The sequence below is a fragment of the Beta vulgaris genome, chromosome 1, assembly GCF_026745355.1.
Source record: "Beta vulgaris subsp. vulgaris cultivar EL10 chromosome 1, EL10.2, whole genome shotgun sequence".
Classification (NCBI taxonomy): domain Eukaryota; kingdom Viridiplantae; phylum Streptophyta; class Magnoliopsida; order Caryophyllales; family Amaranthaceae; genus Beta; species Beta vulgaris.
In genome coordinates, this window is record NC_079202.1 from 51,363,623 (window position 1) to 51,377,769 (window position 14,147).

At 35.5% G+C, this 14,147-nt stretch overlaps 2 protein-coding genes across 3 annotated transcripts; both read right to left on the reverse strand.

Annotated features, from left to right (window-relative positions):
* Positions 1-1,121: 1,121 nt before the first annotated feature.
* LOC104905489 (zinc finger CCCH domain-containing protein 48) lies at positions 1,122-5,008 on the reverse strand. Of its 2 annotated transcripts, XM_048641240.2 has the most exons (9): positions 4,769-5,008; positions 3,851-4,352; positions 3,530-3,625; positions 3,359-3,448; positions 3,152-3,253; positions 2,760-3,026; positions 2,560-2,619; positions 1,757-1,854; positions 1,122-1,647 (listed from the first exon to the last, which is right to left on the reverse strand). In XM_048641240.2, exons 2-9 carry the CDS (start codon positions 4,349-4,351, stop codon positions 1,494-1,496), a joined length of 1,368 nt encoding a protein of 455 aa, XP_048497197.1. In that variant the 5' UTR covers position 4,352; positions 4,769-5,008; the 3' UTR covers positions 1,122-1,493. The 2 variants fall into 2 exon arrangements, with proteins under 2 accessions (XP_048497197.1, XP_019107736.2); XM_019252191.3 differs by having other exon boundaries at positions 3,851-5,008.
* Positions 5,009-10,092: 5,084 nt separating this feature from the next.
* LOC104905584 (uncharacterized) lies at positions 10,093-12,050 on the reverse strand. The gene is made up of 2 exons (XM_010694172.2): positions 10,495-12,050; positions 10,093-10,408 (listed from the first exon to the last, which is right to left on the reverse strand). The coding sequence occupies exons 1-2, from the start codon at positions 12,048-12,050 to the stop codon at positions 10,093-10,095; spliced, it is 1,872 nt and encodes a 623-aa protein (XP_010692474.2).
* Between the last annotated feature and the right edge of the window lie 2,097 nt (positions 12,051-14,147).

Here is a 14,147-nt window from a genome sequence, read left to right on the forward strand (position 1 = left end):
TATGTGGGCTCCTGTTAGATTCGTTTTAATATGTAATATTTATAGCTTTTACAAATACAAAACTAGAGATATGCCATCAAAGTTTTACATTAGCATGCGTAAAAAGTATAAGTATAACTATAAAAGGAAAACAAAGGAGTACATTTGTACAAATGAGCAAAAAAAATAGAAAATAGTTTTAGGTGTATGTAACACCTAAAATCTGGTTATATGAGCCTAACTTTTTATCTATTTGGTTTTGTTGTCCTATCAATTAATGGGTTTTCTTTTCTATATTTGACATGTTTGATTATATAGAGTATTAGTAAAAACAAAAGATTATATAGAGTATTAGTAATTGGTTATACGAGTCTATAATGGCTATCAACCCCTCATTTGCGGTTTGTCGAATCATCACAAGAATTTTCTTTTCGAATTTATGATGAGAGACGGATTTATTCGTAAGAAGTTGTATAGTGACAATGACGCAAATTGTCAGATTTATGCTTTGAATTTGTAGTTTTTTTACATAATTTTTTTGTTTAATTTTGTTGAATTTGTATTTGTTGTTATTGAATATTTATTGAAATGTCATGTGACTTTGATAACTGTAAACTGGTCTTATACGCGTGCAAAAAATTAAAAGTAATACTAAATGTCGAATTTAACCGATTATGATGAGAATGGAGTTAAAATAGGTGTAGTAACTAGTAACTTTTTGAATTAATTTTTTTATAAGTTAAATTTGTTTTCTTGTAAGGGAATTTTTGTAACTTAGGGTGGACGCTAAATCTTCCCATCTTCTCTTAAAAAATAGTGTCCCTTTGGAACATTATTTAAAAAATAAAATAAAAAACAGCAGTGATATACAAGCCTATAACTTGGGTAACAATAAAAGCCTTTGTATTGCATTTGTAAGTTTGTAGGCTAAACACATAATTGTTTTTTTTTTTATGTATGAGTTGCGAGATGAGGGTACTTCAGGCTACGTATATCCAAATCGTTCAACAAAAATTAAGAACAGAGCAAAAGGCATGATTAAGTTGACTTCAATATCCCGAGAGAGATTGCCCCTACTATCGATGGAAGATCATCCCTGGCTAACACCAAAATAAAAAGCAAAACACATGCTGGAACGGACATAGATAAAAAGAAGTGTCCTGTAAATTTACATGGCTAAAAAAACCACAATATACTAACGGATCTTCCAATATTACAATGATATATTTTCTAGAGAAAGGCAAGACAAAATGTATAAATTAATGTTGGATAGGTTTTTGCTGGCAAAAACCTCCTCTTTGAGGTAGGAAAAAGCCGTACTCAACAAGCAGGTGGTCTCCAAAGGAGACACTTTTTATAAGTTCCAAAGGAACCTATACCCACAAGCGAGTAAACCACACCAACTGACTATGTACATGTGAATTGTATCAATGTAGTTACATTTACAATGGGGAAGCAAACAATCTCTATTTCACGAAGTGGATTGTCGAATAATCAAACTGAGCTACTCAGTTTTAAGCAGCTTTGTCCGATGATGCGGTTGAATCACTTGAGCATCGCCACACTGACACCAGACCAGTCCCATCACCGGTGAAAAAAAGCCCTGCAGGACCAACGTGAATTCCTCGCACTTCTTGCTTAGAAAATATCCTGCCTCTCTCAACAAAGCTGCATCAATGAGAGATAGAATTGTTAACACTAGGCACAATACTGAAGAATATAGATAATAGATGCAAAGTAACCAACAAAGAGAGACCAAAAGGAAATTGATACTCACGATGGTAGTTCATACAGACACACAGTATTGTCGTTGCCTGAGCACAGCATTATTGGCTTATTTGCTGCGTCATGCATACCACGAAGAGATAGAATACCCTGTAGAGGATTTGTAATGTCATCTATTAGAATTCAGTTGGTCTATAGCTTTTATTCTGTTGTATAACTTTTACATAAGCTATTTTCTTTTTCTTTTTTCACTGTTTTAATTGCTTAACCAACAGTAGTAATATAGTGTGATCTGACTGGGTCAACTGTCTAATACTCCCTCCGTCCCAAAATGTAGTTCCCATTTTCCTTTTTTTACGGTAATTTATGCAAGTAGAATCTAAGAAGGATAGTAAAGATTATTTGTTTATTATTTAAATAAATATTGTATGGGAAAAGATGATTTTAAGAGAGAGAGTATGGAGAATAACTGTGAAAGAGCATTAATTATAACATTTTGGTTGAATAAACAAAGGAAAAAACAAATTTCAAGAAGAAAATAAATGATGGGACACGGTTTTTCTCGACAAATTACGGAAAAATGTGGAAGTAAATATGGAAATGGAAACTATATTTTGGAACACCCAAAATAGAAATGGGAACTATATTTTGGGACGGAGGGAGTACTAATATTTGCCCCAAAGTTCTCAACAAGCATTGTCGTTGGCAACATTCGCAAAAGTAAAGTCACGGATGGAGGCAAAGGAAGAGAAGGTCTTAGTTTGAAATCCTTTCAAAATATATTAGTGTCCACTGTCCATATTCAAAGAGACAGCAAAAGATGACAAAAACAAGAATTGTATTGAGAGGACATACATGCTCCTCATTGTGTTCATAAGTCACCTCCAGTTCTCCTGCTTCAGTGGCAGCCCAAACCTGCATTCAAAAGGAATAAAAGATTAAGGACCAAAAGAGCTATTCACAAAGCATATATAATGAAGTATAGCAGGCAAAACAAGCTGGCAGCTATGTATACTTCTATAAAGACTAGAACTCGTGGGAACAAAGCAAAATACCTTTAATGTCCGATCCAAAGAAGATGATATCAGATATTGCTCCCAACAAAGAACAGACATCACAACTTCAGAATGCTTGGCAAGAGTGTGGATGCATTGCATGGTCTCTAAGTCCCACACTCTTATCGTGTTATCCATTGAACCAGAATAAAGCCTATTAGCCCCATAAATCAACGAGACCACACCACCCATATGACCCTTCAGCGGTGAGATAGAGTCAAAAGAGGAAGTTTCAGCATTGAATTTCCACACTAATATTGAACCATCCTGCAGCAGAAAAAGAATTCAAAAGCCAAATGAATCAGATGAAACATAGATCACGTTGGAATTACATACAAAAAGAGAAGGAATAATAAACCCTAGTGAATGTTTAATGGCGGGTCAGTAGTTACCTGAGCTCCAGCAAACAGCATTCCATTAGCCGCAACCATGGCATAAACTTGTCCTGCTGATGCACTAAGAGTGAATTCGGCATTTGATTGAATGTTCCATACCTGAAACATGGCAAAGCATAAGTCCAATATGTCACTCCGAGGCAGTTTCACAATACACACAGAAGCCAGAAAATATGAGAACACTGAAATGTCGCATTAAAATACCTTGACAGAATTTAGTAATCCTGCAAGCACCCATGGTCCTTCACTTATCAGACTTTCAACTGGTGAACCCACATCAGCTACACCAATGCACTGCAAAGATCAAAGTCAGTGATCTAAACTTATCCTAAACAGCTCAAAATTACGAAAAAAAAAAGATCTTATGATACCTACCTCACCCGTATGACAGTTCCAAACCCTTACAGTCCCATCTTTACTACCGCTGAAAAGCTTATCAGAGTCTGCTGGCAGAGTGATTCCAGTGACAGCCTGATATATACATATTAGTAGATGAAGATAAAGATAGATAATACTTTCTCCATTCTTTTTAACGCTATCCAAAGATTCATATCTTTCCAATTATCTAATAGAGAAGATGAATTTAACATCTTACATAATAGTGTAAAACTCAAACTCAAACGTGTTGGCAATTAAGAAGAAATCAACAAGAGAAAGCAAAGCAGAAAACAATAAGTAATTTTCCATGTTAAATACCTTGTTGTGTCCCTGAAGTTGAGCCACCATGGTAATTCCATCGCCATAACACCAAGAATGCAGGAATTTGCAGTCTTTACCATGAACACAACTATTCTTCATCCAATGCTCACATATCTTAGTACACTGGGACTTGTCAACATCTCCTGTTGTAGCATCAGCAGAGGCACATGGAGTAACTTTCTCCTCACATTCTTCAGGATGACATTCTTTAACCTCATTCTTCTTCTTAAGGGACAAATTCTGCTTCCTTTCCCTAATATTTTCTTCTTTTTTGGGATCATGGGACTCCCTAAAACTCGAACGATTCAAGCGCAAAACACGATTGACAGGTGCAGTAACATCCGTGTGCGCAAAGCGACATGGGTTCTTTCTGCAGTTCCCAGCCAACCAAAACTTACAGACCTTGCTAGGGGAAGGTCGACGATTCCAACTGAACGAACCTCGGTGGTGTTGTTGCACAACTCTTCTTGTTATCGTTTCCGTCATCGTTTCCGTCATTCTACAGTGAAAAACATAAGTAAAACATACCATCTAATAACAACTATAATCCTCATCTTTATCAATCCAAATCCAAAGTGCAGCTTTCCTCTTCCATTCGATCAGACGATAATAAAACGCATAACTTCGATACTCACTATCCCAACAATTTCTCGGAATCAATGAAATATAATCCGCATGAAAATTACCAGACCCATTCATATCAAAGCAAGCGAATTTCACCTCCATACGCACAATAATATGAACAAATCAAATCAAATATATCCTCAATCAACCCAACATGCACAGCTCTTCTTGTGATCGTTTCGGTGCTCGCATAGACGCATACTAACGAGTAAAATTGGAAATTTACTAGTTCTAACTCAAATATTTATTGCTAAACATACAAAATATGGTAAAATTTAGACCTAAACAAACCTTTAATTTTTTTGAATCGTCGAAATATTCGGAAGAAAACTGGGATGAAATCTGTAACTTCGTAGAAAGACTGAAAGAGATGAATTTCTTTTGTGATCGCCAGAAATTTTGACGGTTAGGGGTTACACCGCCAAACAATTAGTGTTTTTATAACCTCAAACCATAAGTGTTCCGGATTCTGTAAACTATTCGGATTAGGAGAACACTCCGCCTAATCTCGACCATCTATCTACTTATCTATGTCTACGATTATATCCCTTAAAATAAGATTATTTTTGTTCAAAGAAAGAGATAATAAAATTGATTGTGATCAAATTTTCTATGTGGCTGCACACGTTACCTATTGGCTAATATCCGCCGTCCATCTAAATCTAGGGGTGAGCACAACCAGATACCTAGTAGAATTCCATAGATCTGGACCCAATGGGTATTAAAAATCTGGAATTGGAATTGAAATTGGTCAAACTGAGTCCTAAATTTTTGGACCTAGACCCGGACCCGGTGGGTACCAGGTCCAGAACTGGGTACCCAATTATAAGTTTAACAACATACTAAGATGGGCCAATTGAGCTATAAAATTTTTGAAAAAAATAAATGGGCCAAAAGGCCTACTAAGTACTAACTTTTTACTTAACAACTATTATCATATTACCAATTCGATATGAGTATATGAAAAAAACCAATTCTAAGTACCGGGTACCCGGACCTAGACCCGCTCCAACCGGGTACCCAGAGCTGGAACCGGTCAAACTGGGTACCCACCAGCAACTGGGTCCGAAAAAATTCTACCCAGAATTGGAACCGGATGCAACTGGGTCCAATTTTTTGGACCGGGACCAGGTCCGGACCCGGGTACCCGGAATTTCTGCTCACTCCTGTCTAAATTCATGATCTGAACTTCTATTTATCGCCCTAAAATTACTTAAAATTTTCCCCTAATTACCATGTAAATATATTATTATACCCTTGACTACTTTTACAACTCTCTCCACCACCACCTAAAATCACTAACCACCAATCCACCGACGACAACAATGTGTTCCGACAACGTAATTTTTTTCCGACAAGTTTTTTTTATATAGTAAATTCCATGGGGCTAACGTGTGGTCTGGACGCTGTGTCCGTAGACACAACTGTGAAGAATCTGAGTTATTACAGATTTCTTAGAGATAAAATCAGAGAGAATTTAGGAGAGAAAATCTTATTGTATTATCTCCTGTAGTCTTCCTTACAATGAGTATATATACGAGTTATAGACATAAGAGAAGTTGTTTAACAGAATGTACAACTAACTCTAACAAACTCTAACAAACTAGAATACACGTGGCATATAAATATCTAAGCTGAGGAAGTATGCTTGGTGATGATATCAGCTTCTTTACACCCCCCCCCCCTCAAGCTGCACTTGGGAGGATAGGAACCAAGACCAAGCTTGAGAGATAGAAAGTGATGTTGATCAGTGCCAAGAGGCTTGGTCATGATATTGACAGGCTAAAGTCGTATCACCTTATCAAAAGTAATCCTAAGTCCTCTAACAAACAGTAGTCAGGGAAGTAGGGTCGAATCCACAGAGAAACAGTGTTCTTTTCCTAATTGTCAGTCAAATCTAGAGTATAGGAACGAGTGCTTGTGTGTAATTATACTAAACTAAACTATAACTAATTCAAGAATTATCAATAATAAAAAGTCTAGGGCACAGGTTCACCAATGATCAATATTTCGGGATGAAATAGTTAAAATCAACAATTAATAATGCAGTTAAACAGATTGATTCGCTCTCTCAAGTCTAAATCAAGCATAGAACGATATTAACAGGCTCTCGCAATTTATTAACACCAATTCTACCTATTGAAACTAGCCTTAATATCAAGTTTATACCTCTCGGCGCATAACCTAATATTGCAACACTATAACAATCAAATCTGGCCAAATTGGATTGAATAGATATAAAAACATTCGATAGGAATCAACATGCATCAATAAAAATCAATACTTTAATTAAACATCCCTTCCTAATTGATCATGGATCCCCCTAAACCCTAGAAATAGACTACTCAATCATAATTGGGGAAAACATATTCATAAATAAATAAGCAAACATGAATTAATACTAAAGGATTGAATAGAAATAAGCAAAGAAGAGAAATAATACCAATTGTAGAACCAATCTTGCAAAAATCAAGCTTCTATTGAAAATTCAATGTAAATGGAGAAAAAGCAAAACTAGGGTTCTTCCACAAGTGAGAGAAAAAGAAAAATAATCTTTTTTGAATTAATGACGGAAAAAACAAAATAGAAAATAAGATAGGAAATAATAATATTCCCTTGAGTCTTTATACCTTTCTATTTCCTAAAACAACTAGAAAAATAGAGTCTAATTCGTCAAAAGATAAAGCCTTATCGACTAGGAAACCGGAATAATCCGCGGCCGCGGATTTTCGGGCTGCAAAACAGCGTCAACTTGCAAAGACCATATCTCCCAAACTAGAAGTCGTATCGGGGCGTGTAATATATCGTTGGAAAGCTCTTCAAGTCTAGTTTCCAACCCCACTGGAATCACGGAATTCCGATCTTTGGATAATAAGTTATGATCAAAAGAGTGCACATGACTCAATTTCCATACTTCTTTTAATACGTTTCCGCTATGTTTGAGTTGCAATCCGACTTGAAGATGCCCTTTGGACTTCTCATTTGACTTAGCTCCTTCCTAGATGCTTCTCATGCTTAAGCTTGTCCAATAATACTCCAATTTGTTCTCAATACCTGAAAACTATCAAAAACACCGAAAACACACACTAGAGTAATATCTTCTCAACTTAAGTAACTTTATGCAATTATGGACTAAGAATGCAACTAAATGATCCTAAAATGCAACCTAAATGCATCATGAAATGCCTATATTAACATGACTTATCAGATATCAGCTAGTTGTAAGGAAGAGTTGACATGATGAAGATTAAGAAAGTCATCCATGTAATGATCTCTAACATAATGACAATTAACCTTCAAATGTTTGGTGCGTTCATGAAAGATTGGATTTTCAGCAATGTGCTGAGCTGCTGTGTTATCACAAAATAAAGTAATAGGCTTAGGAATAGTAACTTGAAGATCTTGCAACAATGCACCAATCCAAACAGCTTCACTTGTGGTGTGACTCATGCTACGATATTCTGCCTCAGTAGAACTCTTAGAAACTGTCTTTTGCTTCTTAGTCTTTTAAGAAATGAGAGAAGATCCCAAGAAGACACAATAGCCTGTGAGAGAACGAGCAGAAAAAGGACAATTGCCCCAGTCAGCATCATTATAAGCAGTAAGTGTAGAATGATTGTTAGAAGAGTAGAAAAGGCCAAAATTAACAGTGCCCTTCAAATATCTGATAACATGCATTGCAGTAGAAAGATGAGGAGATCTAATTAAGGTCACTGAGAAATTGACTAAGCTGTTGCACTACATATGATATGTCTGGACTAGTCATGTTGAGATAAAGAAGCTTGCCCACAAGTTTTCTGTAAATTTCAGGATCTGAAATTCTATCACCATCTTCTGGATTCAACTTTGTACCTTTAGGAAGAGGAAAACCAACTGTTTTGCAATCACTCATGTCTATCTTGAAGTAAATCCAAGATATACTTTCTCTGATTGAGATAAATACCATATGCAATTCTGAGAACTTCAATTCCAAGGAAATAGGTGAGATCACCTAAATCCTTAATAGTAAAAGCCTGATGTAAAGCAGCCTTTAAAGAAGTGATGAGAGTTAGATTGGAACCAGCAATAAGAAGATCATCTACATAGGCAACAATAACTGTAAAATCAGATCCATTTGTGTGAGTAAACATGGAATAATCATGCTTAGACTGGATGAAACCATAAAAGAGAAGAAATTTTGTCAACTCAAAATTCCATTATCTGGCAGCTTGTATCAGACCATATAAAGATCTCTTCAATTTGCAAACAAGACTAGGAGATGCTTTAGAATAACCAGGAGGAGGCTGTATATATAATTCTTCATCCACATAACCATGCAAAAAAACATTATTGATATCAACTTGATGCAAGAACCATCCATGAATAGCAACAAGAGCAATAAGAACTCTAACTGTAGTAAACTTAGCAACTGGGGTAAAGGTGTGTTTGAAATCTTTCCCATGTATCTGCTTATCTCCTCGAGCTACTAAACGAGCTTTAAGTCTTTCAACAGAACCATCTGGTCTGAATTTGGTTTTAAAAACCCATTTACAGCCTATAGATGTTTTACCTGGAGGAAGAGAAGTTAATTCCCAGGTTTGATTCTGTTCAAGAGCATCAAGTTCTTTGTGCATAGCTAAAATCCAACCATGGTCATTTTTGGCTTGATTATATGTGATGGTTCAGGAAAATAAAGAACATTATGTAAACTGGCAAGAGAAGTAGAAGGTAGGTGAGAAAGAGAAGGTTCATAGAAAACAGAAAAGGAAGTAGAAAGAAAAGAAGTGGGTAGGATGTAATCATTATATTTGGAAGGTAAAGCAGTAGGTCTCATAGATCTTCTAGGAACAATAGAAGAAATAGGAGATGAGTGAGAAAAAGGGTTAGTGGAAGAAGATGAAATAGGACTATTATGTGTAGAAGAAGTATCAGAAGGTGTAGAAACATAAACATGATGTTTTGTAGAAGAAGAAGTAGAACCAGAAGAAGAAGAAGGTAGATTTGGGATGAAAAATGGAGGGATAGAAGTAGGTGAAACAGTAGAATCTGTTTCAAGAGTAATAGAAGGAGGTAAAGAAACAGGAAGAGAAGAAGTAGAAGTAGAAGTAGAAGTGTATTTGTAAGGAAAAATAGATTCTACAAAAATTACATCTCTACCGAGAAGGATTTTCTAAGTGTCCAAATCATAGAGTTTATAACCTTTTTGAGCATAAGGATAGCCCAAGAGAACACATTTCTTAGCTCGAGGTTGGAATTTATCATGGGACTTGTAAGAAGGGTAACACAAACAACCAATAACTCTTAGATGAGAGTAATCTGGAGGTTTATTGAGCAACAATTCATAAGGTGTTTTCCAGTGCAAAACTGAACTAGGCAACAGATTGATCAAATAGGTAGCAGACAACAGACAATCTCCCCATAAATTATCAGGAAGACCAGCATGAATCTTCAAAGCTCTAGCCACCTCAAGCAAATGTCTATGTTTGCGCTCTACTCTACCATTTTGCTGAGGAACACCAGGTAGACTTTTCAGATGTGTGATGCCTTTAGAATTGTAAAAGAGAAGTACATTGAGTAGTAACAATTTCACTACCATTATCACTTCGAATAGTTTTAACTTTGGTTGTGAATTGAGTCTAAACATAAGCCAAGAAGGCAGTAACAATAGAAGTCACTTGATCTTCAGTTTGAAGCAAATGAGTCCAAGTTGTCCTAGAATAATCATCTAGGATAGTAAGAAAATATTGAGCACCAGATAAAGAAGCAGTGTTGTATTTACCCCATAAATCAATATGGATCAACTCAAAAATAGCAGCAGCTCTAAAAGTAGATTTATTGAAAGGAAACTTATGATGTTTTGCAAAAATGCAAGGTTCACAATGAGGAGCAGCCTCAGGTATATCAACAGAAACACATAGATGTTTCATCTTACTAGGAGAAATGTGGCCAAGCCTAGCATGTAATAAGGAATAAGAGACAACCTTATTCAACTGTACATTATTAGAAACATGTTTAAAAACATGAGAATCTGAATTAACCTAGTAATATGTGGCTCACTGAATTTGTATAATCCAGCATGTCTCTTCCCAATAGCCCTTACTTTATTAGTTGTAAGGTCCTGAAAAGAACAAGAAGTAGACTGAAAATGAGCATTCAACTTGTGTTGATCAAGCAATCTGCCTACAGAGAGCAAATTGTGATTGAAATCTGGAACATATAGAACATTGTGATGGACAATATCTGAGGTAAGTTGCACTGTACCAACTTGAGAGATGTATTTAACACTGCCATCAGGCAAGCCAACTTTTATAGGAGATTTAAGACTTTGTAGAGAAGTGAACAAAGCCAGATTTGAAGCCATATGATCACTGGCACTAGTGTCAATGATCCATGATTGACAATTAAAAATCTTATGCAAAGAGGTAGCATTAGAAACAGAAATCATACCAGCAAAATTCACTTGAGAATTATTATTCTGTTGCATCATCTTCATAACTCCTTGAAAAACAGCCTCTATCATTTCTTGATCGACAGAAGAAGAGGAAGATGATTGATGTAAAGAAGCAGCAGGAGCACAATCAAGAGGAGTGCTGCCAACAGTTTCAGTTGCTTCAATAACATTTGCAACCATTTTGGAAGAATTCTGTTGATTCTTCTTCTTAAGAGCAACAAACCACTCCGGTTCACCATGAATCTGGAAACATTGGTCTCTAGTGTGACCTTTAAGCTTGCAATAGTCACAAAACTTGTCTGATTTATCAGATCTGAGCCTCTTAAAATCTCTTTTTTGAGTACCATAAGAAGAAGAGAAAGAAGGTTTGAAATAAGGCTGTTTAGTACTCATTAGAGCACTGAATTCAGTTTTGTCTTGAGAAATAGAATTTTGGCGTTCAACTTGCTGTAAGATATGATAAACTTTCAGAACTCCAGGAGGAGGATCCATACCTAATATGTTCAATTTAGTTTGATCATATTTTCGATTTAAACCAGCAAGAAACTGAATAACTTTCTTGAGTTGATCAGCCTCAAGAACTCGTTTAAGCAAATTGCAAGAACAAGATTGCATAGCACCACAAATACATGAAGGAATTTCATCAAATGCTTGAATCTCATCCCACATTTTCTTCAATTTTGCGTAATAAGCAGCAATTGATAAAGATCCTTGTTCAACAGATGAAAGACTTTTGTAAAGGTCAAATAGAAGATGAGCATTAAATTCTCCATACCTCTCCTTGATTTCTTCCCAAAGATTGTGAGCAGTGGCAGCAAAAGCAAAACTCTCACTAAGTATAGGCTCCATGGAACGCAGAAGCCAAGAAGTGACCAGATAATCATTTCTAATCCACTTTTGGCAATCTGCAGAACTTGCAGCAGGTTTCTTGAGTGTTCCGTCAATGAAACACTTTTTATTTTTAGCTCCAAGAGCTAAAATTACAGCTCTACTCCAATTAACGTAGTTATCACCATTGAAGAGTTGTATTCCAAGGTTTTGTGTACTACTATCTCCATTTGAAATGAAGTATGGATCATTACAATTTACAACATTATTTACTGGAATATTGTTTGCGGAATCAGATATATTTTCGGAACTCATTTTGAGAGAATTATAGAAAAATTGAGAGAGAATGATCTGAAAATAGATCAAAGAAGAAGAAGAAATGATCAGAAATTAGATCAAGATTGCAAACAATTGCAATATTTTCCAGGAATCAAGCACAAAGCTCTGATACCATGTGAAGAATCTGAGTTATTACAGATTTCTTAGAGATAAAATCAGAGAGAATTTAGGAGAGAAAATCTTATTTTATTATCTCCTGTAGTCTTCCTTACAATGAGTATATATAGAAGTTATAGACAAGCTTGTAAGAGAAGTTATTTAACAGAATGTACAACTAACTCTAACAAACTCTAACAAACTAGAATACACGTGGCATATAAATATCTAAGCTGAGGAAGTATGCTTGGTGATGATATCAACTTCTTTACAATTCCAGGACACACGTTGTGTCCATGGACACAACGTCTGGCTTGGACATTGTGCCCCCATGGAATTTGTTAAAAAAATTTACCTCGTCGGAATTTTGTGCTGGTCGAAATTTTGTGTTCGTCGTTTGTGCTCGTCACTGTTGATAGTCGGTGGTGATAACGAAGATGAGAGAGAATATGAATTAGAGGAGTTAAGTTGGAGTGAAAAAATAAAAAAAATATGGTAAGGGAATAATAGTACTTTTACAGGGAAGTTGTGGCGATTTTAAGTAACTTGAGGGTGATGTTTAACAATCCTAATTGATTGTTGTTTAAAGGAAAATAAATATAAAAACTGAATGTGGTCATATAAGATAATTTTTATTTCAACGCGTCTTGTTGTGTGGCTGTTGCTTGCGCGCGTTACCTTTGTTACCTAATTTTTAAAAGATTTTTATTTCACTTTTTTTTTTATCGGAGTTGAGCTTGTGGCAAGGGTCGGAGAGTTATAAAGCCAAATTTTCATCCCCAACTTTCCAAAATGATGAACATGATGTGAGACATATCCACTTGAACTTGACCCTTGTGCACAAACTTTTCCTTTATTCACATAAAAATTGTATGTTTACGGGTTCAAACATGTCATCATTGTGTCAGAAAGCTCAAGACTAATCCAAAGCATTGAGTAAATTCATCATGCTAATCCGTTTAATTAAACGGGGTGGAGACCTTGAACACTGACACATTTTTTACATATGTTTCGTGTCGTATTTTCATGTCGTGTTAACTTTTACAATTGTAAATAAAAAAGACCTGCGTTTCACTTATGTTTGCCGAGTTGAGAGAATAAGCGGTGAATATAATTTTTCATTATTATGCACAAATTGCTCCAAAGCCACATCCCATCACATCTAAGGATATAACACTGTCACGTCAATTCATAAGCACCAACTTCAATAAGCCTCCATGAACTTACCACCTCATCTGCAACATTTTCACATACTGAAATACAGAGAAATACACGCATGTTTTCTTTGAAAGTTGTTGGTAAGCATTAATATCACCAATTAGACTCATTGTAATATCGTGTATTCGTGTCTCATTTTCGATGACAATATCACAACTTGCATATCATAATTTTCCATAATGGTATATCCAAGATTTTTTTGCCCACAACGCATTTGAAATTCTCCAAATGCGTATAGGTAGGCATGTAGCTTTCGTTGTACCAATTAATATATGAAGATGATTTCCATTAGAAAAATTTGACGTAACTAATCTTCATTTATTAGTTATACATTCCTTTTTCTAAAATTATAATGCATTATTTGCAATTTTTTTTAAAGGGAACTCATTTCGGTTGACTTGACCATTATTTTGGATTGCAAAACTCGATTAAAAAATGAATTCCCGAAATATCATATCGGATCAATCAGACATTCAATAACTAAAAGAAAATATTGATTTTTCAAAGAAAAGTTCCAATAATAAGTTTCAAGTCGAATTAGATCACCGTAGCTTTTTATATGTTTGTTTGAGATATTTCAACATGCACTTTTTCGGATTTACGACCCGAAATATCCAAATTGAAAACGGATCAAATGCACACACCACAATATTTTCCCTAGGTACACCTCAAGTTTTTTCTACTTCCTTCGTTTCAATTTAGTTGTGACACTTTTAAAATCACGGAAACGTAGGCAATTTTTTGAACGAAGCTCGAGAA

Bases quoted from the DNA above. Each gene is read 5' to 3' on its own strand.
- LOC104905489 (XM_019252191.3), bottom strand. From the start codon at position 4,384: ATGGTATGTTTTACTTATGTTTTTCACTGTAGAATGACGGAAACGATG. The intron at 3,626-3,850 runs GTATTTAACATG...TGTATATATCAG, and splicing joins AACTTCAGGGACACAACAAG to GCTGTCACTGGAATCACTCT. The intron at 1,855-2,559 runs GTATGTCCTCTC...AATCCTCTACAG, and splicing joins ATGAACACAATGAGGAGCAT to GGTATTCTATCTCTTCGTGG.
- LOC104905584 (XM_010694172.2), bottom strand. From the start codon at position 12,050: ATGAGTTCCGAAAATATATCTGATTCCGCAAACAATATTCCAGTAAAT. The intron at 10,409-10,494 runs GTTAATTCAGAT...ATTACATGCTAG, and splicing joins AGTGAGCCACATATTACTAG to GCTTGGCCACATTTCTCCTA.